The sequence below is a fragment of the Pelodiscus sinensis genome, chromosome 20 (genome assembly GCF_049634645.1).
Source record: "Pelodiscus sinensis isolate JC-2024 chromosome 20, ASM4963464v1, whole genome shotgun sequence".
Classification (NCBI taxonomy): Eukaryota; Metazoa; Chordata; order Testudines; family Trionychidae; genus Pelodiscus; species Pelodiscus sinensis.
Genome location: NC_134730.1, coordinates 5,650,056 through 5,675,155, shown reverse-complemented (window position 1 = coordinate 5,675,155; position 25,100 = coordinate 5,650,056). Strand labels below are relative to the sequence as shown.

Sequence of the window (25,100 nt, the reverse complement as noted above, 5' to 3'; positions counted from 1 at the left end):
TTGTGTTGTGCACCAGTACTGAGCTCATGTGGCTTGTTTGGATGTGCCTCTGTGGCACCCAAGTTATTAATATCTTATAAACCTCTACCTTTTCCTTCTGCTGCTCTGTCTCCTCCCCTTACTCCATCAGCTCCCCTGGTGCCTGCTGCCCTTCCACCTCTTCCCCTCCTCTGCTGTCCTGGCTCCTGCCCGTCTCACTGCCCTCAGCTCTCGTGGGACCTGCCCTTCTCTCCTTGCCGTACCCACTCCTCCAGTAGCCCCACTCTGATCATGTGAGCTATCCCTCCTCTCCTAACACCTCCCTCTACACTCCTGCCCTGTCGCTCTCCTCTGTTTCTGGTCCCTCTCCTCCACGTGTCTGTCCTCCTGCTTCATCCCCAGAATCCCCTAGCACCTGTACTTTCCCCCTGCCCTTTCCTGGTGCCTCCCCCTTTCCTCACTGCCCCTGCCGCCCTTGCCCTCTTTTTCCCTAATGCCCACCCCCTCACCACCCTCTGCCCCGGTTCCCCTCAGCCCCTCTGTGCCTTCACACATTGACTTGCTCCATCCCCGCCTTTATGCCCACCCTTCCTTTCAATCCTTCTCCCAGCACCTCCTCTTCTTGCCCCCAATGCCTCTCCCCTCTCCTCTCCCAGCATCACCCTGTCCCTTCCACCCTCCCACCGCCACCTCCTCTCCTTCCTCCTACCCTTTTCCTCATTGTCTCCACTTGGCCCCCTAGCATTTGTCTCTCCTCCACCCTGTCCCTAGGTGCCTTCCCCTTTCTTATCCTGCCCTGCCCTCCTCTCAGCACAAGGCCCTTCCTCTCCCACCCCCTTTTCCCCTAGTTTTCCCCTCCCCCTCCCCCACCTTCTAGTTTGCGGGGCTGGAGTCTGTGGTCGGGCCCCAGAAATCCCTGCAGTCCCAACCTCAGGTGCTTCTGAGGCAGGACCACTTGCCGGGCCTTGAGCTGGGCCACCCACGGTGCTAATTTTACTGTAGTCCCCACACCAGCTTTGGCTCCATTAGCAGGAGCATGGGGGAGGCCCCCACCCCGCAGACCCGGCTTGTGGAGCGTGGCTGTGTGAGTGGGTCCATGCAAGGCAGCTCCACCAGAGGAGTGGGAAGAGGTGGAGGGAGAAAGGGCCGTGCACAGAGCGCACCGGCAGACCCCAAGCACTCCCCGCTCTGCAGCACTCCAGCCAGGCTCTGAGCGGTCTCTTCCAGGACTCCAGCGGCAGCTCCCAGGCTCCAACCAGCACTCCTCCCCCTCTGGCAGCGGCAGTGACTGCCTGTGGATGGAGGAGGCTGAGCTGAAGGCTGCACACAGGAGAGGCAGTCGAGAGAGGGGCCATGCAGCGGGGGCAGGGTGGCGTGCTAGACAGCAGCACATGCTGCAGGGGAGCTTGGTGCTCTGGACACTGCACGCCACTGGCAGCGGCCATGGGTGCCCACGCGAAACATCAAGGGAACAGCTTACATGCTGGGCGGTGGCGGGGTGTTGCTGCTGGGCTGCGTTAGAGCTGGGTGTCTGCGAGGGTGTCCCGAAGAGGGGGGGAAATGGCGGTGCCATTTGTAGCCGGATCCCAACGGGTTTTCAGGGACATTTGCCACCTTTATCAGGACACCAGGACAGAACCCTTAAATCTGGGACTGTCCCGGGGAAAAAAAAGGGACATAGGGTCACTGTATGTATGCCACACCACATCGGCTGTTTGCCTCCTTCACCTTCTGGAAAGCCTGCCAGAGTTCCTTTATCTTGGGTCTGCACTGTAGGGCCTCTCACACAGGGCTCGAGAAATGTGACCATATGCGTCCCATTTCCTACAGGTCACTCATAGCTGTGACTGCACCCATTCTTCACCTCACATATCAATAAGACCCAAAAGCTCTGTGGTGCTCCAAGCAGGAGAGCGTTTTGAGTGATAGCCACCCCTGTTTCCCTGAGAAGATGCCAGAATGAGCCAAGCCAGACACAAAGAAATGGATTTTTAAAGATTTTGCAGGTTGGAGGGGCACATCTCTTTACCTGTTAACAGGGCTTCCGAGCAGCAGAGATCAAAGCACTAGCCAGTGTGACTAATTGGGCTAGTTGGGCATTGTAGGAAACATACTTAAAACTCAAAAAAATCCCCAAAACCACTGTAATACACACAAGATTGTTGGAAATAAAGGGAGGGGGGAAAACAAAAGTCTCATGAAGGGGTGGAAATATTTTGTCACCAAAATTGGGCATTTGTTGTGACTTTTGTTGTGTTGCAATGTGAACGCTCTTTGGGTTTTGTCACCAAAAAGTTTTTTTTGGCAATAAAACTTGCAAGTGTAGACAAATCTTTAGACTCAGATGCTATTTGCAACAACAGATGGAAATGTAAACATTTCCCCCGAACAACCACAAATATATGCAATGTGCTCAGTTAATCACACCTATCCGGAGACCCATGTTGCTAAAGTGAAGATTGATACAATGAATTACAGTGTTAGGAAAAATATCAGGAAACATAGAAGAAATAAGTAAAGACAGTACATTCAGAGATGTAAAAGTTTAGTTCAGAAACTAAAATACAAACATGCAAAAGTTAACCTCTCTCAAATATGCAAAGAGTTAGTTAATTTAGTTCCTAATATCAAAACCTCCTAATTAAATTACTTCTTTTTAGAAATTATACTCCATCTTAATGGTAATCATCCACATTTTAGCAGAGTCTTTTCCACCTCCAACGATAAATAAGGTGAAAGATTGGATATATAATATAGTGTCTTGGTCCCATCCTTATGGCAGACAGACAAGACAATTGTACTTCAAGAATGCATGGCATTTTTACAGAAGCTATTGTAGTTAAGACACTGAAGTTCACAATATATGAATAAGAATACAAGGCATATGTGAAGAGAGACCCTAGTGATCTGTGGTAGTGCTGTGGGAAATGTAAGTTTGAATAGTCTGACTTTTCAAAATCTCAATATTGAAGTGCATTAATGAATTAGGCTCAGAGGAACAGCAACACAAACAGATAAGTCATGCACTTATTCAAGTCGGGCTGAATGCTTTAGAAGTAGTCATTTCTTGTATCGTGGGATAGGTTAAAGAGACCAAAGTGGCTTTTGTATTTCATTATAATTTTATACAGCTTTTTTCTAAGATAACAGGCCCAGGTAAAACCTTCCAAAAGCACTTGAATTAGGAGCCTAAGTCCATTTTCAAAAATTAAACTAGCCACATAAACGCCCCAAGTCCCACTGAAAGTCAATGAGGCTTAAGAGAATCCTAAATCCCTTTTTACCCTGACTCTTGTTACTTTTACCCAAGTGTTTGATAACAGCCCTCCTGACAGGGTATGTCTACACTACAATGTTATTTCGAAATATCTAATTTAGAAATAGTTATTTTGAAATAAGATTTTGAAATAACGTGTCCACACACAAAATGCATTTCAAAATAGCTTTTTGCTATTTCAAAATAGCGCGTCCACACTGACTGGACGCTGAATCACATTTGGGCATCAGGTCAGAAGTTACCTGAGAAGGGCTGGAGGCCCCCTATTTCGAAATAAGCGTCTATACAGCACTTATTTTGAGATAGCAATTTCGAAATTGGTGCTATTCCTCGTGGAATGAGGTTTACCAATTTCGAAATAAGCCCTCCGCTATTTTGAATTAATTTCGAAATAGCAGTTGGCTTGTGTAGATGCTAGGAAAGTTACAGGCAGTCCCCGAGTTACGCGGATCCGACTTAAGTCAGATCCGCACTTACGAACGGGGCTCTCTCGCCCTGGAGCTCGCAGGCAGCGGGACCGCCCAGAGCGCAGCGGTCCCGCCACCTCGACCTCCGGGGCGAGAAAAGCTGCTCCGGGTGCCCCTGGTCTGCTGGGGACCGTCTCCAGCAGACCAGGGACACCTGGGACAAGGCTGGGGAGGTGTGGGACTCCGCCGCCACAGCAAAGCCTCAGAGGCACGGGACCCCTCCGCCTCCCCGGCTTTGCTCTGGGTGTCCCTGGTCTGCTGGGGACCGTCTCCAGCAGACCAGGGATACCGGGAGCAAAGCCGCAGCGGCGGTGGGGTCCCGCGCCTCTGAGGCTTTGCCAGAGCAAAGCCTCAGAGGCGCGGCAGCCCGCTGCCGCTGCGGCTTTGCTCCCCGTGTCCCTGGTCTGCTGGGGGAGGGGGTCGCAGCTAGTGCGCCTCCCCCCCCCCCCAGCAGACCAGGCTTTTGTTGTGGACCCTGGGGTAGAGCAGCTGGGGTGCTGCCGGGTTGGTCCTGCAGGGACCTACCTGGCAGCCCAGCTGTTCTGTCCCAGGCTCGAGATTCAGACGCTGTTGAAACTGATCAGTGGCTGATTCTGGGAAGCTGGGAGCAGAGCAACTCTGCCTCCAGCTTCCTGTAGTCAGCCCCTGGTCAGTTTCAGCAGCAGCGGCTGAATCTGGAGCCAGTTCCGACTTACATACAAATTCAACTTAAGAACAAACCTATAGTCCCTATCTTGTACGTAACCCGGGGACTGCCTGTATTTAGAAATAACAGCTGTTATTTCTAAATAACTTTGCTGCGTAGACATACCCACAGTTGCTCCATTGTACTCTAGTCATGTGTATGGAGAGCTTTTATATAACATTTCTGCAACAAGAATCACTCTGCGCTCACGCATTTCAACTCATTGAGAATGTTACCAGCAACATTCAAAACCAAGTATACCTTCATGCTCAACACAAGACTTTAATGTTCACTTACAATTTTGAAGCACACCATTGGTCCACCTAAAGTGTGTATATTTTCTATATTTAGCTTGCTAATTATTGCTTAGTCACAATCCTCTTTTGAAACTGATTTATTAGTTTTCTTTCAAACTTCTGTCACTTTTGTTAATTATATGTAGGATGAGAGAATTTGCATCTACCATGTATTTCAACATCAAAAGCTGTGAACACAAGTTGCAGCAAAGTGTTGAAAGTCATACTGTATAACCAGCAAGCCAATTTCTCACGAGAAATAAATAGCTCCCCCAATCCTGGCCAGCCCGACCAAAAAAATTCAACACCTTTTATCACAGCCCTGTCTCTGCCTACACAGGAATCACAAATTACTGAGCTTGCAGAAGGTGCTTTTTATATGGAAATTAGGGTATTTACATTTCTAAATCTTGCCCTTCCCTGTCATAGCTTCCAAAGACTCACCTTCTTCACCCTGCATAGAACATGATCTTCACACTACATACAGAACTCCCCAGTTCCCTCAGGATTTTTCTTTTTGATTTAAAACCCATGTTTTAATTAAACTGAAAACAGCACCAATAAAGTATTATTCACTGAATACAGATAGCAAATATATCCCCAAGACTAGTATCTAGACTGATTAAGAGCCTAATTAACATGTTAGGAACGCAGTTATACCAAAAATGGGTAGTGCATGTTATAATTCAGGGCCTTTGTACTTCGGTACATTGGACCCAGTTTACATAGCCTCTCCAAATTCTGGTACCAACACAATTTTCCTCTTTCCTCCCTATCCCACCATCTTCTTGTCCACTTTAGCTTTTCTAAAGATGTAAGCATTAAGACTGTTTAACAATGTATGAGATTCTAAACTCTCCTATCTTGAGATGTGGAAGAAAGAAAAAATTGTGGTAGTGGGTGGGTGGATAAAAGTTTAAAATCATTCATGTTTAAAGCCACAAGCCTTCAAATTAAAGATGAGATAGAAACTATATCTATACTAACACTTTTATCAGTAAAAATAATGCTGAGTCCTGTATCACCTTAAAGACAAACAACTTTATTAGGGCATAAGCTTTTGTGGGCTGCAGTTCACTTCATCAGATGTACAAAGTGAAAGCTTCACTTGGAAGGGATTTATACATACATACAGAAATGGGAATATTATATTAATGCTAATAACAGCAAATTATCTTTTGGGTAAAATACCTATTTGGGGAACATTTTAACTTGCCCGGGCACTCACTTTGAGATCATTAATAGATTTCAAAGTCACTGTATTGTTTCAGTCCAATTCCACAAGCCAATTCTACAGGGAAGCCTTAGAATTTGACTTCATTTACAAGTTTGATTTCTATAACAGAGGTATGAATAAAGACATTGGCAGGATGGCACACTATATTCCACATCCTAGGGACATAAAAAAAAGGGTACTTAAGAACAATTAGTTCCTCCTTAATCAGCTTCATGTAGCATGGACACTCTAATTGACTATTTCCCCTTCTTTTTCCTTTTCTCCCCCATCCCCTATTTATTTAGAAACTGGACCTTTAATAACTCCATTCATCTGAAGAAGTCTATAACTGGAAAAACTTAAACAACTAACTCGGGTACCCTTGTGAACAGCAAATTAGTCATTTGTCTGAATACTGTAACAAATTCTGAAATGAGGAATATTACATCAATGTCAGATTTTAGTTCCTCATTATTCTAAAACCATGTAAAATATATTTGATCAAAGACAATTTCATTTTAAAACAGATAAATTAGGGGGAAGTCAATTAAGTTATAAAAAGATGTTTGTGAAAATCAGACATTTTAAAGGTTAACCATTAAAATGGTCCAGTTAAACAAATTAACTTGTTTTTGAGGGAGTAGCCTTAATATAAGCCTACTTATCAATATGACTGAAAAGCATTCATCTGAAGATCCTGTGCTGAAATATTCTGCTGTGGCATATACCTAGTGTATGGAAGAATAGGTAGACTCACACAGATACACCTCAGCTACACTATGTCAAGACATATAGACTATCAACAGAAGAGTCAAAGTGGAAAGAATGTGATGTGCAATGCATTTAAAAAAAAACTAGTTTCTTCACAAGACTGAAAGATATGGGTCCCTGTGACTACCTTGATTAAGTAGAATGAAGGTCTGTCTTCCATTTTCTTTAGTAATGAAGGCTGAAGATAAAGACATGATTCTGTTACAAGGAGTATTGACATGCATAACAAATATAGATTGTGTCATGTTATTTGCAGCCTGGAGTGATGAAATGCCAAAGGTCTCTTTGCCAAGTGGCTTATAAAGTGTTCTGGGAACTGGGACATCGTAAGATTTCTCAATGTGTTGCTGCATATCAAGTTTTTGAAAAGACCAATCAGGTTATAAGCATGAGAAATGAAAGAATGAACTAGCAGAAGTCTGCAATCTTCAAAATATGACAAACCCATTTCAAACCAGATTCCAGTCCTTTTCTGAGAGTAGAAAGCATTTGTAGCAGCTCAGGCAAGAATGACAAGGATAGGGTTTGGATCAAGTTTTCCATTCAACATTGCCCAGATCCCCCCAACCCATGCATGTGCCAACTGCTTGCATTGATAATTTGCGAATGGTAATGTCTAATAAATCCTGGGCACTTTTCAAACAATTTAGGAAGGACGATTCCTGCTCCCACAAGCCCATGATCTAAGAAAAAAGTTAGAAATTAAGGGAATGGAAATAATAAACAATGTGACATGAAATTAAGGGGAAATGACACAAAAATGGAGGGAGAAGAGCAAGAGAGTCATACATTTTATATTTGATGTTCCACCTGGAGAAGGATTAATATAGGTGGAATATAGGCTTGAATGAATTATTTTAGCTTTTCATGCCAAGCAATCATAGTGCAAATTCACTTTACTCTTTTCTAGTATGAAAGCAAAACTAAAAATACACTGGACAAAAACAAAAAATGCTTACTACCAAAATATTTTTATCAACCCAATGACAGCAAATCTGAGGTTTCATGCTTCACTTAAAAAACAACTGTTTCTTTTATATTTATTTCTGGAGGTTAAAGATAGTGATTTAAATCTGATTTGGATTTACCAGCCTGAATTTATAGAATTTGTCTAAAGTTCTTATTAGGTCATACTGCTTTTCTGAAGCTAATGGTGAGTCAGTTTGCTGAAAACTTCAATCCTGATTTCAAGAATGACTTGCAAATCTACCAGACATACATTACCCAAATAATTAAATCTACTAAACTGTTCTCACTACTAGAAGGTTGTGTGTCAGAGTTCTCCCTAAACCATACTTGCATGCTCCATTTTCATGACAACCCCTTGCTAGTACTTATGGGTCTGATAAAATTCCCTTCTCTTTCCTTTTCAGAGCTCCCTGGTAGATTGATATGAAGGTGCAGAAAGGAGGAGCCTTCATTATTCTACCCCTTCCTTGGCCTCAGGCTTGCTGGAGCGAGGAGAGGAAAGGGATTTTCCAATCCTATCCCAATCCCAGCCTCCTCTACTGTAAATTAGAGCTTGCATGTTGACTAGTCTGTTCTGTCATATTGCAAGAACCATGTAAATCTGTCATAACTCCCATTTCTTTCTTCTAGTTAATAAACCTTTAGAAAGTTTATTGCAGGACTGGCTACAGGCATTGTTTTGGTGTAAACTCTTGGGTATCAATTGATCTGGGATAGGCAATTGGTCTCTTAGGACTGGGAGCATGGGCAGCACAACTCCCACATTTGGGGAGATTGGAGCTATGTCTACACTACACTAATGTATAGGAAAAAAGTATGCAAGTTGTGCCCGCAATTTGTGTATTTTTTTCACAATAGTTTTTTTGGAAGAGGCTTTTCCAAAATTTGGCCCATCTACACTAGGCCAAATTTCAGAAAAGCCTCCTCTTCCGGAAGAGCCCTTCCAAAAAGGAGGAAGATAGGGCTTCCAAAAGAGTGCATCTGCTCTTTCGCAAAAAGAAGCAGAAGAGCAGATGCGTTCCCTGTAGTATAGGCATAGCCTCAGTGGGAGTGCAAGAAGCTTCCTAGAAGTGGGATGTAAACCCCCTACTCTGCCCTGAGCCCTGCAAAACGGGTTGGCTCCCTGCTGCTGCAGATTCAAAATTCTGTGTCCAGCAAACCCGCTCCCCTATGCCTTCACATTCCTTTTCCTTCCTCTGGAGTCCACATTTTCCCATTCACTCCACCTCCTTTCCCAACTGTAATTATGATGCCTGGACCTACATACAACTGTAACCCTTTGCCAGCACCTTCCTTACCAGCTGGGGGGAGCTTCATAGCATTTCAGAGCACTTCTATCTAATGAATAAAGGTACACTTTCACTTTTAGAATGATTCTATGCTTGCATTTACTGTTTAATAATGTCACAGACCAGTCACTGCAATCCCAGGTGCAAGCATTAAAGCCATGTTCCCGATTATAAGATGTACCGATGGGAGGGGGGGGGGGGAGAAGGTACATGGAAGCAACTGTAAAAGAGGTTTATTTCAGTGCCCCTCATTTTCAAAGTGCACCTTTAATGCATCCCTGATGTTGACAGAAGCCTTTTGAGTTTCTCTGACCTCAGTAGAGTCTGGCTGCTCAAACTCTGCAGCCAAGGACTGTACCTCAGTGCTCCACCTCAAGCAAACAATTCCCTCTTAGAGTCACAAAAATTATGCAAAGTACAAGCTATGATAACAGGAATATTGTCCTCAGTGAGGTCTAGTCTGCCATAGACACACCTCTTCAATCTCCCAAAGGCACATTTAACCACCATGCAACACCTGCTCAGCCTGTTATTAAAATATTCCTTACTGCTGTTCAGGTGCCGCATGTATGGCTTCATGAGCCAGGGCTGCCAAGGGGTAAGCCAGGTTTCCCAGGATCATAATGGGCATTTCCACATCCCACACTGTGATCTTGTGGTCTGGAAAGAAGGTCCCCACTTGCAGCTTTTTGTACAGGTTCCTGAACATGTATGAGTGCATCATGCACCTTCCCAGACCACTCTGTACTGATGTCGGCATTAATTTTCTCGACAAAACTCATATCATACACATACCCAGGGCAAAGCTTTTGTTGTTCATGTTTTTTTAAGCACCTGTGAAAAACAAAAGCTTGGTCATTCAATTGCCAGTGTAGACAAAGCCAAAAATGTCTTTAATAAAGACACTGAAACTATGGATTATCGGTAACCTATTAATCCCACTTTTTTGTTTTATGACTGCAGTGGTGTTAATGAGCCACTTTACCCTGAAAGGCCCTTAAAATATGTGCAAAATAAATATCTGTTTGACCTGGTATTTGTCTCTAACAATCAGACCGGAAGAAGAATTCTATGTAGTTCAAAAGTCTGTCTCTTTCAGTAACAGAAGTTGGTCCAATAAAACATATTAATTCACCCAGTTTGTCTCTCTAGTATACTGGGACTGAAACCACAGTCACAACAACACTACTGCATACCCATTCTTATTTGTTAATTTCACTCTACCTCTATGAGTAGCAGCAGAGGCACCTGAGTCCTGCAAATGCAGAAAGACATCACTGCATCCTTTTATATCATTTCATTTCAGATACAAGAGTATTAGATTTATACCTAAAATACCCATAATGCAACCTTACATTTGTTTGTAAGCCACTGAAAAGGTCAGTCATGATAACTGTTATTTAACAAGTCAGCAACATATAATTTACACTTGTTCATGAGCAAGCCTCCCTGTGTGTAAGAACACTGATATTTAAGCAACAACTGAGAAGCTCTCATTTACATAACAAGATCTTGAGGGTCATTTTTCTTAAAAAGAAGTGGACTACAATTTCTTTACAGTGGTTTAAAAGGTTTCTTGCTCACAAACACACTCCTGGGAAAAACTCTTAACTCAAACCAGCAGGCTGTCCCCGCAAGCCTGCCAAGGAAGGCTCATAGGAATCCAGAAGCATAAACTGAAAGCTAGTTACATAAGTGGAAAATACTGCAGTTTTATTTACCAAAGATAGTTCTAATATGGCACATGCAAAATCAGTAACATACTGCCATTCAAACCATTTGTATTTACTCCCCAGCTTAAGCAGCAAGAACAGTTGTAATAGTCCCTAAGGTGCTGCAGGACTATTTGTTGTTTTTTAAGTTGTTTTCTTTCAGAGTACTGAGAAAGGAACAGCTACCATGACTTTTAACATTATTTTTAGGTTTGAAATTCCCTAATAACAAAGACTTAGGATTGCACTGATGTAAACAAATGAAACACTTCTTTAAACACATTGCTAAAGCAACTCAGAGCCTGAGAACACATCTTCCCTTCAGGACAAAGTGGGAAAACAGAGCTCCGGGAAACTAAACTGCGTTATGACCACTTAAGTACATGTACTCTAACTGATCTGTGGACCATGGGCAGTCTGCAGAGAGCTGGCTGCTCTCATAATGCTCATCTTCCCAATCCTTGAATGAATCCCACCAATTATTACCCCATCTTCCTTCACCTTCAAACTTATCAAATGTGCCATTAAAACCAATGCCTCAACTTCCTTTCCTCCTATTCACTCATTAATCCCTTTCACTTTGACTTCTGTCCTCTCTAGTACATTGAAACAGTTCTTAAATTTCTGTTTTGCCCAACCTCAGAGCCTCTACTCCATCCTCATCCTTTTAGGCCTCATATCTTCTTTTGACGCTTAATCACATTTTAAAAACCTTGGTCTTCCCTCATCCATCATGACTTGTCCTCACTTGGTTCTTCTCCCACTTCTTTAATCATGCCTTCATTGTCCAATTCAGAGTCTCCTCCTCCATTGTTCATATAAGTCACATAAGATTTCATAGAATAATAGCAGTGTAGGGTTAGAAGAGACTTCACAACCCTCTTCTTAAATCAGGACCACCCCAACTAAATCATTCCAGCCAGGGCTTTGTCAAGCCTTGCCTTAAAAACCTCTAAGAATGGAGATTCCACTGCCTCCGTAGGCAATCCTTCCAGTCCTCCACCATCCTCCTAGTGAAATAGTTTTTCCTAATACCCAATCTACATCTCCCCCACTGCAAATTGAGACAATTGCTTTTTGCTCTGTCATTTCCTAGCACAGAGAATAGCCTGGCTCATCCTCTTTGTAACCCACCCCTTCAGGGAGTTGAAGGCTACTATCAAATCTCTCTTCATTCTTCTCTTCTGAAGACTAAATAAACCCAGTTCTCTTAGCCTCTGCTCATAAGTCATGTGCCCAAGGCCCCGAATAATTTTTGTTGCACTCCACTGGACTCACTCCCATTTGTCCTCTTCCATTCTGTAGTGGGGGCCCAACACTGTTTACAATACTCCAGATGTGACCTCCCCAGTGTTGAATAGAGGGGAATAATCTCTCCCCTTGATCTACTGGCCACACTCCTACTAATGCAGCCCAATACACTGTTAGCGTTTTTGGCAACAAGGGCAAACCATTGACTCATATCCAGCTTCCACTGTAATCCCCAGGTTCTTTTCTGAAGAAATGCTGCCTAACCCATTGGTCCCCAGCTTGGTATCCTAAGATGAGATCCCAATCTCATCTTATGTCAATGACTTACAGGTCTGCCCTGAAGATGTGGCTAATGTGGTTAGGTCCTGTGATGGTTTCGCTTGTATAGACATGTCGACAGAGCTGTCAACGAAGTTTGTTGAAAGCATAGGTTTCTGGGTAAGTATTTCTGTGGTGCATGGTGTGGTGTGGGTAAGTATTTGTTTCAGGTTGGGAGGCTATCTGTAGGTGAGGACTGGCCTGTTTCCCAAGGTCTGTGAGAGTGAGGGATCCTGGAAAACTCTGTCCACATAAGTGACACCATGGGATGAGGTAAACACATAAGTCACACCATCAGTGTCTCATCCTCCTGTACATCTGTTAACATGATATATGCCATCAAGTGCCATCAATGTCCCTGTGCCATGTATATTGGCCAAACTGGACAGTCTCTACAACAAAGGATAAATGGACGTAAATCAGACATCAAGGTGTGGTAACACACATAAACCTGTACAGTTTAACCTTCTTGGACATTCATAGAATCATAGAATAATAGGACTGGAAGGGACCTCAAGAGATCATCGAGTCCAGCCCCCCGCCCTCAAGGCAGGACCAAGCTCCACCTACACCATCCCTGACAGATGTCTATCTAACCTGTTCTTAAATATCTCCAGAGAGGGAGATTCCACCACCTCCCTTGGCAATTTATTCCAATATTTGACCACCCTGACAGTTAGGAATTTTTTCCTAATGTCCAATCTAAACCTCCCCTGCTGCACTTTAAGCCCATTACTCCTTGTCTTGTCCTCAGAAACCAAGAGGAAAAAATTTTCTCCTTCCTCCTTGTGACACCCTTTTAGATATTTGAAAACCGCTATCATGTCCCCTCTTAATCTTCTTTTTTCCAAACTAAAGAAGCCCAGTTCATGAAGCCTGGCTTCATAGGTCATGTTCTCTAGACCTTTAATCATTCTTGTCGCTCTTCTCTGTACCCTTTCCAATTTCTCCACATCTTTCTTGAAATGTGGCGCCCAGAACTGGACACAATACTCCAATTGAGGCCTAACTCCAGCGCAGAGTAGAGCAGAAGAATGACTTCTCGTGTCTTGCTCACAACACACCTGTTGATACAACCTAGAATCATATTTGAAAGCAGCCATCCTTCCAGAAAGAATTTCAAAAACTGATTAGAAAGGGAGACATCTGAACTGGAATTCATTTGCAAATTCAATACTATCAACTTAGTACTGAATAAGGATCTCAACTATTCACTGAGCAACTACCACTCTGACTTGAATAGCTTCATTAACACAAGCAACTTCTTCCTTATACAATAGGTTTCCAATAATCCAGAACCTTTGGGACCTAATTGGTGCCGGAAGATGGTTTCACACACACACACACACACACACACAATATACTGTATATAAAGTGTTTTAATCCTTTTTATTGTAGCACAAGCACTGTCTAGCATCACACAATGCCAGTGGCAGACTGATTCGGTCCCGTCCGGTTTCGCTCGATTCAGCTGCTGCCTTGTGTCTTGTTTTTTGCTGAAGCTCACTCACTAGGCTCTTGCCATTTTGATACCAGACTATCGGGAGTGCCATACAATTGGATGCCAGACTACTGGAGTCTTACTGTACATACTCCTGCTTCTATACATTCCATTCCAATTAATCTAATGAAGTGGGTTTACCCACAAAATCTTATCCCCTAATAAATCTGTTAGTCTCTAAAGTGCCACAGGACTCCTCCTTGTTTTTGCGGAGGCAAACACCACTAACCCTCTGAGACTTCGTGATAAAGAGATCACTTGTATTAAGTGAATTGAAAAATACTATTACTTTTGTTTTCCCAGTACAAATATTTGTAATAAAAGTCAATATAGAAAGTGAGCACTGTACACTTTATTTTCTGTTATAATTGAAATCAAATACAGAAAATATCCAAAACTATTTAAATAAATAGTATTCTATTAGGCTGCGTCTAGACTGGCAAGTTTTTCCGCAAAAGCACCTGCTTTTGCGGAAAAGCTTGCCAACTGTCTACACTGGCCGCTTTGAATTTACGCAACAACACTGACGATCTAATACAAGATTGTCAGTGTTCTTCCGCAAATACAATGACTCTCCCATTCGGGAAAAAGCCCTCTTGCGCAAATGCTTTTGTGCAAGAGGGCCAGTGTAGACAGCTGAGAACCGTTTTGCACCAAAAAGCCCCAATGGCGATCAGGGCTTTCTTGCGCAAAACCATGTTTAGATTGGCACGGACACTTTTCCACAAAAAGTGCTTTTGCGCAAAAGCATCTGTGTCAATCTAGATGCTCTTTTCTACAAATGCTTTTAACGGAAAAACTCTTCCGTTAAAAGCATTTGCGGAAAATCATGCCAGTCTAGACGTAGCCTTATTGTTTATCATGATTGATTTTATTTATCATGGTTAATTTTTAAATCTGTTGACAGCCCAAGTTATATTACATCTCTTTTCACAACTGACAGCAGGGGAAGGGAACCTTTTTTGGGTTGGCGGCCACTGACCCACAGAAAAATCAGTTGGGGGCCATATACAAGTGAGAAGCAAAGTGAGAAGTCCCTGACTGAGAAGGAGAAAGACACTCTCAACGTTCCCCTTGCCCACCAGAGCCTTGGGTGGCCCAGGCTAGTAGGTTTTGCATGCTTCAGCCCCGTGGGTGGATGGTAGTGAGGTGGAGACCACTGCAGGTTCCCCAATGCTTAGCCTTGGGGGCCAGATTCAGGCAAGCCAGAGGCCACATCCAGCTAGGATTACCAGATGGTTTAAAAAAATACCAGACATACTTGATCTCAGATAGGGAAGTGGGGGAGGGGGGAGAACTGGCCAGGAGGTGAGCAGAGCTGGACGGAGGAGATTGGCGGGGGAAGGGGGCAGAAAACCAGCCAGCAGGAAGCACGGCTGGCTGGGAGGTGGTTGGGGGGAGCGGGGCTGGCCGAGGAGAACCAGCCGCTGGGGAGCGGGGCTGGCTGGGGAGGTGGGGTAGGGGAGTGGGAGGAACTGGCCAGTGGGGGAGGCAAGTGGGGCTGGCCCAGGTGCATGCAGATCCCGGGGTGCAACGTGAGCGTGTCTACCAGCCAGGCAGTATACAACTACATACTGATACTCATGATAATAATAAAAACGTAATTAGAAAATACCAGATATTTATATGTCTGGTATTTTCTCAATGTGTTTCCCGGACAGAAAGCTCAAATACCGGACAGTCCGGTTCAAAACCGGCCCCCTGGAAACCCTACATCTGGCCCCCAGCCCTGAGGTTCCCCACCCTGATTTACAGACAGGCTGACCATTATTCCAGGCTTCATCATAGAAAGTGAGAAATGTAGGTCTAGTAGGGGCTTTGCAATGTCATCTAGTTCAGCCCCCAGTGCTGAAGTAGGAACAAGTAAATCTAGACCAGTATTTCTGAAAATGCTCTGCAAAATCACTTTGAGAAACACATTAACTGGCCACTCCGGTTTCTTTATTTACTGGTGCCGCAGCCACGGAGCCTTGCACCTCCCATTGTCTCCATTTTGCTCTTTGCTGCCAAGCGAAGCAGCAGGAAGCAGTAGCCCGGCCCACGCCGCTTCCCGCGGCTCCCGTGGGCTGCAAAGAGCGAAACTGAGCCAATGGGAGTCACGAGGCTCTATGGTCGCATTTCTTACACTTTTTAAGACTGAGGAACACCAAACAATTTTTTTATGGGGAATATCAAGGATTTTTTGATTGTGCAAAAAAAAAAAATGGGAATATTTGTCAAGCAAAACAAAGGGAAAAAAACAACCATTGGACCAAGAGGGAGGGTAGAGAAGGGTCTTGGGGCAAGGTGTCTGGCCAGGAGGGAGAGTAGAGGAGGGGACTTGAGGCAGGGAGTGTTCAGGAGGGGACTTGGGGCAGGGTATCAGAGCAAGCTGGGAATGCAGGGTCTTGGCAGGGGGAGGGGGGTTTGGGTGCAGGGTCTGGCCATGAGGGGGGATGTTCACCTGGCTTGGCACCCTGCTGCAGCAGGGAAAGCCTCCAGGGAGCGTGCTCTTGTTCCTCAGAGGGCGGGAGGAAGAGTGGAGAGCTCAGTTCTTCCTCCTCCCCCATGCAGCAGGGAACCCAGCACAGCTGCAGCACCAGGCCAGGCTTCCCACTGGCAGGGCGGGGAGTGTGTGTGTGTGTGTGTGGGGAGGGGGGAGGAGAGTAGAAACCCCGACCGTCCCCTCCAGTTTAAACTCTGCCACTTCCCCAGCAGGCTGGGGAGGGGCGCAGGGGAGAGAGAGCAGCAGTGCATGGGGGGGCAGCAGTGCCCAAGCATACCCCGAGGGGGGGGGGGAAGCAGAGCCTGAGCGCACCGCAGGCGGGGGGAGGCGGCAGAGCCTGAGCCAGGTTCCCCACAGGCAGCAGTTTTAAAACGCCACGGTCCCGGAGTGGCTCCTCATCTCCAGCCACTCCTCCCCCTCCCAGCAGCAGCAGCCGCTATAAAAGCGGCCGCCAGCACACGTGGAGGAGGAGGAGGTTGTGCAGCAGCGGAGGCCCCGTGCGACGGTGGGCAGCAACAGGGGGAGCTGTCTATGGGCTCTGCAGGGGGTGGGGGAGCAGAATTTTTTCTGTTTTCTCCACGACACACCTCTGACTGCGTCGAACACGGTTTAAGAAACGCTGATCTAGACCATCCTTGACTGGTGTTAGTCTATTTTTAAAAACTTTCAATAACAGGGATTCCACAACCTCTTTTGGAAGCCTATTCCAGAGCTTAACTGTCTTTATAGTTAGAAAGTTCTTCCTAATATCTAACCTAATATCTAACCCGGGGGTTAAAGTAACTTAAATTTCTTACTGGTACTGTCCTATCACAACCGGGGGGGGGGGGGAGAGAGTTAAGTGTGTGTGTGGGGCGGAGCCATACAACAGTACCTGTAAGAAATGTAAGTGTGGGGTGGAGTGTGGGGGTCTCAGGTCTGAGGGTTTGGGTGTGCAGGAATTAGGGATAGGGACAGGGATGCAGGAGAAAAGATTAGGGTATATGAGGAAGGAGCTCAGGGCAGGGGGTATAAAGAGAGGCTCATGGTAAAGGGTTTGGGTGTGGAGTTGCAAGAGTTAGGTACTGGGATGCAGGAGTCAAGGTGGGGTGTATGAAGAGGGAGCCCAGGGCAGGAGATTGGGAAGTGCAGGAGTTAGGGCTGGGGACTGGGATGCAGAAGCCAAGATTGTGATGTATAAAGCACTCAGAGCAGAGGTGAACGAGGAGGGGGCTCAGGGCAGACAGATGGGTGAGTGCGGGGGGACAGGGGCAACATGTCAGAGGGTGGGAGAGCTGCAGCTGCACTTATCCTGGTTGCTGAGAGGTTTTTTCTTTTTGCTGACTAGGGAGTGAGGCAAACTGCACAGGCAAAGTGCCCTCACCTGGACAGCCGGGAGCTAGAGCAGTCTGTGAACTATGCCTCACTCCCTAGTCAACAGAAAGGGGAGAAAAACACTCAGTAACTGGGGTAAGTATGGCTGCAGTCCCCCTACTCACTCAAAATGGGGGGGGGCGGCAGGAAGCTCTGGGCCACTCCACCCCAGCCAACCCCTCTAATCTGCCAGGCTGCCTAGAAAGCCTGGGTGGGAGTGCCCCAGCTGGTCAGTTTCTTGCCAGAGCACAGCACTGGGGAATGGCTTACTTTCATCGCCACCTAAATCTCGTGCTACAAGCTAAGCTGATTACTCATCTTACTTTCAGCTGATATGGAGAACAATCATTATCTGTGTTATAATACTCATTAATATATTTGAATATGTCCCAGGTGTCCCCCTCAAGTCATCTTTTCTCTGGACTAAACATGCTCAGTCTTTAAAAACTTTCCTAAAAGGTCTCTCAGATCAGGTTTTAAACTTTTTATGATTTTTGCAGCTCTCCTCTGAACTTTCTCCAATTTATCCACATTTTCCCTAAAGTGTGGTGCCCAGAATGGAGTACAATACTCCAGCTGGCCCCTCACCATTGATGACTAGGGACAATTACCTCCCATGTCTTACATAATACACTTCCATTAATATACCCCAGAATATTAACTTTTGCAACTGCATCACTCTGTTGGCTCATATTCTATTTTTGATCTATCATAACTCCTAGTTCCTCTTCAGTAGTACTACTACCTAGCCAAAGAATAGTCTAGTAGCACCTTAAAGACTAACAGAACATGTTGATGGTAGCATGAGCTTCTGTTGGCACAACACACTTCTTCAGATGATTGGAGTATGAGAAGTCCAGAGCCAAGAATAAATAAGGAAAGGGGTGGAGGAGGAGGGAAAGAGAAAAGGGGGGAAAAGAGACAGTGAGTAGATTGTTCAAGCAGTAACAAGAGGCTGATAAGAACAATTAGCACTTCCATTGTTTGGTTGGTTGCTTAAGTCATTAGGATGTGGAAAGCAATGTGGGAGCCAGCAGATGTGTCTGTGTATTCTATTAGCATAAGAATTAAACTTGTAAATGAAGTTAAGTTCCAACCCTTCCCTGTGTATTTAGCTTGTGGAATAGGTCTGAAACAACACGGTGACTTGGAGATTCATTAATAAGTGCACAGGCAGGTTAAAGTATTCTCCAACAGGTTTCTGTGTATTGCCTTTATGGATATCTGATTTGTGTCCACTAATTCTTTCCCGCAGAGACAGGAAAAGAAATAGGTTGTGCCCACGAAAGCTCATGATACCATAAACAAGTTTTGTTAGTCTTTAAGGTGCTACTAGACTATTTCTTGTTTTTTAAGTTTTTCCTGTTACAGACTAACTCAGCTACCCCTCTGAAACTACCAATCCAGCATTACTCATTTTGTAACAGTAGTATTTAATTTTTCCTTTCTAAGTGTAGGACTTTACACTTCTGTTTACTGAATTTCAGACTAAGTCAGTGGTCCCCAACGCGGTGCCCGCGGGTGCCATGGCGCCTGCCGACAACCTGGGCCAGCCCAGCCCCCAGCGTGCGGCGCACTGGAGGCGCCGGCACCAGGCGTGCGACACGCACCGGCGCGTGGTGCACGGCGCTTGGGCGGCCCCAGCCCCGGGGCACGTGTGGGCGCGCAGCGCCAGTGCCGGCCCCAGGCACGCGGCTCGGGCGGCGGTGCTGGCCCCGGGCCCACGGCACAAGGCGCTCAGGCGGCCCCAGCCCTGGGGCACATGCCGGCACCGGGTGCAAGGGCTTCCCCGCCCCTGGCGTGCCCCAGGACGAGCCCCGCCCCCGGGCGCCCAGCGCGTGAGTGGCCCCGCCCCCAGGCGCCCGGGAGCCTCTAAAGGTTGGGGACCACTGGACTAAGCTGTAAAAGCTACTGCAGGGGTGGACAATAATTTTTGGTGGGGGGCCACTCCAAGATTTTGGAAAGTGGTCAAAGGCCACATTTTGCTATGGAGGAGATGTGGGGTCTAGGGTGGAGGTTAGGAGCAGAAGAGCACATGGGATAAGGGAATGGGATGCAGGAGATGGTATGAGGTCTGAGAGGGAGTCTGGGCAAAGGAGCGGGTTGAGACCTGGGTCAGGGGATTGGGATGTACGGTCAGGGAGGGGGTATAGGTGCAGGAGAGGATTCTGTCCTGGGGGAGGGGCGTTAGGAGGGGGTACAAAGTCTGGGAGGGAGCTGTAACCTGGGAGAAGGGGAAAAAGGGGATGCAGACGTCAGAGGTTTGGGTGGTGACAGGGCAGGGGAATGGGGTGCAGGATCTGGGAGGGTGTTTGGGTGCAGGAGAGGATTCTGGCCTGAGGGAGGGATCTAGGAGGGGGTACAGAGTCTGGGAGGAAGTTGTGACCTGGGGCAGGGGGAGCAGAGGATTTGGATGGTGACCTGGGGGAGAGAGTTGGGATGAGGGAGGGGCTAGGGTGCCAAAGGCAGGCTCTGGATGGGAGGCACTTACCTAAGCCTGCAGCACTTCCAATGCAGGCTAGGCTCCCTGCCTGCTGCAGCTCTGTTTGAAACTTCAGGCTGCTTCTCTAGGGAGGGGAAAGAGATTTGTGCTGCTCCCATCCCCCAGGCCAATTCTTCAGCTCCTGTTGGCTGGCTGTTTCTAGCCAATAGGAGCTGAGGGATTGGCTGGGGTCAGTTCCTATTGGCCGATTTTTTCTGGCCAATTGAACCTGAGGACTGGGCTGGGGGCAGGGAGATCGCATGAAGCTTCCCCCTCCCTTCAGAGCAGAGAGCTGCACACACTTCACTTTAAACTGAGCAGCTGCGTGCCTGAGAGTCCCTGCAGGGTGGTATGCGGGCCAGATCTGGTGGTTTGGCGGGCCGGATCCTACCCTTGGGCCATATTTTGCCCAGCCCTGGCCTGGGTCATTGCCACAAATATGCTGCTTCTATGAGCGGGTGCAGGAGATTCTAGAATTCTGATGGCCATGGCCAGGGGCAGCCCGTGAGCCTAGTCAAACTAGGAAGTTGCCTAGGGTGCCGCCGGCCCGGGCGCCCGATGATGACGTCACGGCACGCCAGGGCGCCTGATGAAGACGTCATGGCCACTGATGGCCGTGTAGGCGGGGGTGCTGATCGCACTTTCTGCCTGGGGCGCCATCTGCCGCAGCTGGTCTCAGGCCGCTCCTGGCCATGGCAGATCTGATAATGATCTGACGAACTCACACGACAGCCAGATGAACAGGCACCCCCTTCAGCCCATATTAGCTCACATTTCCTCCTCACCAAGTTCATAGCCTCCTCTCCCAGAGGCCCTAGAATGCGGGGGGAGGGATCAAGGGCAGCCTCATATTCAACCCCCAAGGATGTGTCCTGGAACAAAAGGTTATCATTCTCTCATCTGTGAGCTTGCCAAACAGGGGGACTGCATAACATACTGCTATCCTTTTTCCCCACCCCAGCTCCCACCCTAAACTCCTTTTCTGTCTCTTCTTCCTTGTATTCACTAAATAAGAACACATGATTTTTCAACAACTGTACTGCTTGTGTTGCAGGCAAGCACGCTTAATGTAAGAGGCATCTCATTAAGAGCTACAAATCGCTGTCTAGCTATTCATAAAGTTGATTTTTAAAGCTTCTCTGATTTCCAGTGCCCCTCAATGTGCTCTCCTTCTTGCCTTAGTGCCTGGCTGCTCATAATTCATAGCTAAGTGCTGTGTCCTGGCTCTCCCACCCTGGCATAACTAACTTTCCCCCTTAGTTTCATAGATATTATGGAGCACACGATAGGCTGCCACATCAATGGAAATGTTGCTAATAAACTGAAAAGGTTTCACTTTAAATGTCCCAAAGCACATTCACCCACCATTCTGCACTTGCTCAGCCTATAGTTGAACTGGTCCTTACTACGGTCCAGGCTGCCTGTGTTGGGCTCCATGAGTCACAGGACCAAGTGGTAGGCTGGGTCTCCAAGGATCAATATTGGCATTTCAACACCTCCAATGTTAATTTTCCAGTCTGAAAGAAAGTTCCATTTTGTAGCTGCCTGAACAGGTCAAAGTTCCTAAAGATGTGTGTATCATGTACCTTTCCCGACCATCCCATGTTGATGTTGGTGAAAAAGCCCTTGTGATCCACCAGTGCCTGCAGCACTAGCAAAAAGTACCCCTTGTGGTTTATGTACTCTTTGGCACCCAACCACTGCTTTAAATAAATAAACAACATATAGAAGGTGAGAAATAACAGACTTCAACCCTATTGTCCTTCTGCAAATTTGTGTACACAGAGTCAATCCCTTACCTCTCTCGAAGGCTACGTCTACACTGCACCTCTCCAGTGCAAAAGCCTATGCAAATGAAGCACAGATTAGCATATTGCCATTCTTAATTTGCATAATTAATTAGGGGGCATTTTTGCGCAAGAGGCTTTTGTGCAAAAAGGAGCTGTGTAGATGGCTCCTTTTTGCGTAAAACCAAGCCGTCTACACAGCTCCTTTTTGTGCAAAAGCCTATTGCGCAAAAATAGCTCCTAATTAATTATGCAAATGAAGCACAGCAATATGCTAATCAACACTTCATTTGCATAGGCTTTGTGCAAGAGAGGTGCAGTGTAGATGTAACCTAAAAGTGCAAAGTTTTAAAAAGTTCAATGAACAGAAGATTGTTGAGGGTGAAATAGATCTGGACAAGCAAAAGAAGTCTGGAGATACATGTGAGAAGAAAGGGACATGCAGTAGAAACAAAAGTGAAACTGTTTGAGCAGCATATTACAGAAATCTTGAGGTCTTTCTGAGCATAGCCTTAATTGATTTGAGATCTACCATACCATTTTCTCATTAGAATGCACTTTTATGTAGAAAATCATGATTAAATTGAGTCTTCCTGACCAGTGATTTAAATCAGTTTGATTTAAATCAAATCCACTCACTCCATCTTAGAGGGCCATTGTTCTGATGTCACACATTTTTATATATCAAAAATATAAAACTTTCCAAAGACTTAACACATGGTAACATTTCATTGCAATTTACCAGTTTAATGTTACCTTTTCCATCCTCTCCCTTACATTTAAAAATCACTCACATATTTTTGGCTTTTTTTGCACTCAGTGTGTCATTTGCTGACTAAGAATTCATTTTATTATAAGCATTTCTGTAGAAGAATTTTAAATAATAATAATAAATATATGGAGATATACCTATCTCATAGAACTGGAAGGGACCTTGAGAGGTCATCGAGTCCAGTGCCCTGCCCTCACAGCAGGACCAAGTACCATGCACAAAAATTACAATGAGCACATGATCATATCTCTGTGCAGCACATCATCCTAAAATATTGATTTTTCATGTGTATTTCAACAGTTACTGGATTTGCAGCTAAAATAAATAATCTGTATCATCTTGTTTAGTTATACTTTGTTTTAAAAAAGTAAATGCAATCATGTTAAATATGTTAATGTGTAAAAGGAAGTTTGTTTAAGGGTTCTCTAGTCCATCCCTTTAAAATGGTTTGCTTTTAATGGCAAGAGTGCCACAGAGGAAGAAACACTCAAAATATTCCGCTGCAAATGTCTCGAATTCATAAATAAAGAAGAATCTCTATCAATGCTCAACTCCTCTCTTTACTCATCATTATAGTCAACATGAAACAGAATATTATTAGAACAGTTCTGGCTAAAATGACCCCTTCTTTGACCAGTGATCTCTATTTGCCATTGATGAAGAAGTCTTAACTCCCAAAGTAGTTTTGAAGTGGATACTTGCTGGCACACGATTTGAAACCAAAATAGATAGTGATTCTACTCCGCACTTCAATAACAACCTCCTCTCCTTTCCTTGCATCCTTCTCATTCCAACTATGCCTGCAGACACCGTAGTCTGTATCAAGAGAGATCTGTGTAGGCAGCCGTTTCAAACGTGTCAGGCAACTGTCTAAGGATTTAGGTTTCACAGTCAATTGTGAGCTAATTCACAGAGGAACTTGATTTCTGTACTCTGGGGTAGCCAATAGGTGCCACTGAGCACACACAGTTAAAAGGATGGCAAAGAGAAGCACACTGAAGCTTCAGCAAAGAAGTTCACCGCTGTCATGGGGAGGAGGGGAAGCCTAGCAGAACTGAATTGTGCACAACAGGAGCTGGGATCTAATGGGGAACGAGTTACCGCCTCAAAAACAAAAACAGGCGTGGTATGGCCTCTGTCCTACTTACCCATGTTGTACCCATAGGGTGACTCGGTGGCTCCATCCTGCAGGCTAGCCAAGATCTCTCCTTTGCCCACATCGCTGTCCCCCACCAGCAGAAATTTCAGCAAGAAGTCATAGGCTTTCACTGGGCTGGCCACGTGGCTCATCCTCTTTTTCCCTTATCCCCCCACAAATCTCTCCAGCGATTCAGCTCCCGGAGCCCATCACGGGAACCGGGAGGAGGAGGCGAGAATCACCGTGGGAGCAGCAGCCAGCAACAGGAGACAAACAGAGGCATGTCCAGCCACGGCACGGCGGCTCCGGGCAGGCGGCAGGGGGCGCCAGCCAGGCACGGCGGAGGGAACAGGTGGTGGGCTAGGCTGCGACATGAGCTGCGCCCTGCCACCGGGCGGGAACACGCATGTGGGGCCAGGGGACGGTCCCAGCCGGCGGGAGCGCGGGACGGTGGCTGCAGCCCAGCAGCGGGCCGGCTGCTATTGATGCCACCGCGCGGGCAGCGCGAGGGGCCGCGGACGCAGCTCGCGGCCAGAGGGCCCCTCACGCCGTGTCAGCCCAGAGGCAGGCGCCTGTCGCCCCGGAGAGGGGCCGCGCGCACGGGCGTCCGCCAAGGCGGGGGCGGCGCTATGGGGGAGGGTCCCGTCGAGGGCTCCAGGTGCGCGACGCCCCGGCCGGCTGCTCCACTCGCTGCGGCGCCACCGCCCTGGCTCCCCAGGGCATCGGTGCCCAGTCGGGCCGGAGCTCGGTGCCTCGCGCCGCGAGCGAAGGGCCGGTCTGGGTCTCGCTCCGCGGTCTCCGCTGCCTCCCCTCAGCGCCGGGCGGCGGACTGTACCCCCGCTTTGCCCCAGCACCGTGACAGCCGAGCCGGCCCCGCCCCACTCGGCTCTCACTGGTGCGTCGGGATCCTTGGCCCCGCCCCTCCTCTATTGCAGCATTGCGTTGAGGGCCACGCCTACCTCTTTCTCCATTGGGCAACGGAGTTTCCTAGCCTCGCCCTCCTCTTCTTCTATTGATAGATTGAAACCGTCAGTCCCGCCCTTCTCTGTTTCTATTGGAGGTAGGGGATTCTGAGTCCCGCCTCCTCTTGTTCCCATGGGGGCACAGCGGCTCAGTTGCTAGGGTAATTCTTCCGCAATCTTGGTGGTGTTGCCCGTCATCACGGCTTTCACCGCCCACTCTAGGAGCTGGGGGGCAGGGCAGTGACGCTGTTTCATTATGCGGGGAACTTTGGGCACTGGAGCTGGGGCCAAGAGTTCGAATCCAGGTCCTGCCCCTACCATCCCAGCCTGGTACTAGACCAGGGATTACAGGGGGCAGAGCCCACTCCCAGCAAGGCTGGTTGTGCTGAA

At 46.8% G+C, this 25,100-nt stretch overlaps 1 protein-coding gene across 2 annotated transcripts in view; it reads right to left on the bottom strand.

Moving 5' to 3' along the window:
- The window catches only part of RAB40B (RAB40B, member RAS oncogene family), a 75,048-nt gene extending 50,446 nt beyond the window's left edge, over positions 1-24,602 (bottom strand). For both annotated transcript variants that reach the window (XM_075903535.1, XM_006129606.2), the window contains exon 1: positions 23,759-24,602. In XM_075903535.1, the coding sequence (XP_075759650.1) occupies positions 23,759-23,900 (142 nt within the window). In that variant the 5' untranslated portion in view covers positions 23,901-24,602. The remainder of the gene's footprint in view (positions 1-23,758) is intronic.
- Between the last annotated feature and the right edge of the window lie 498 nt (positions 24,603-25,100).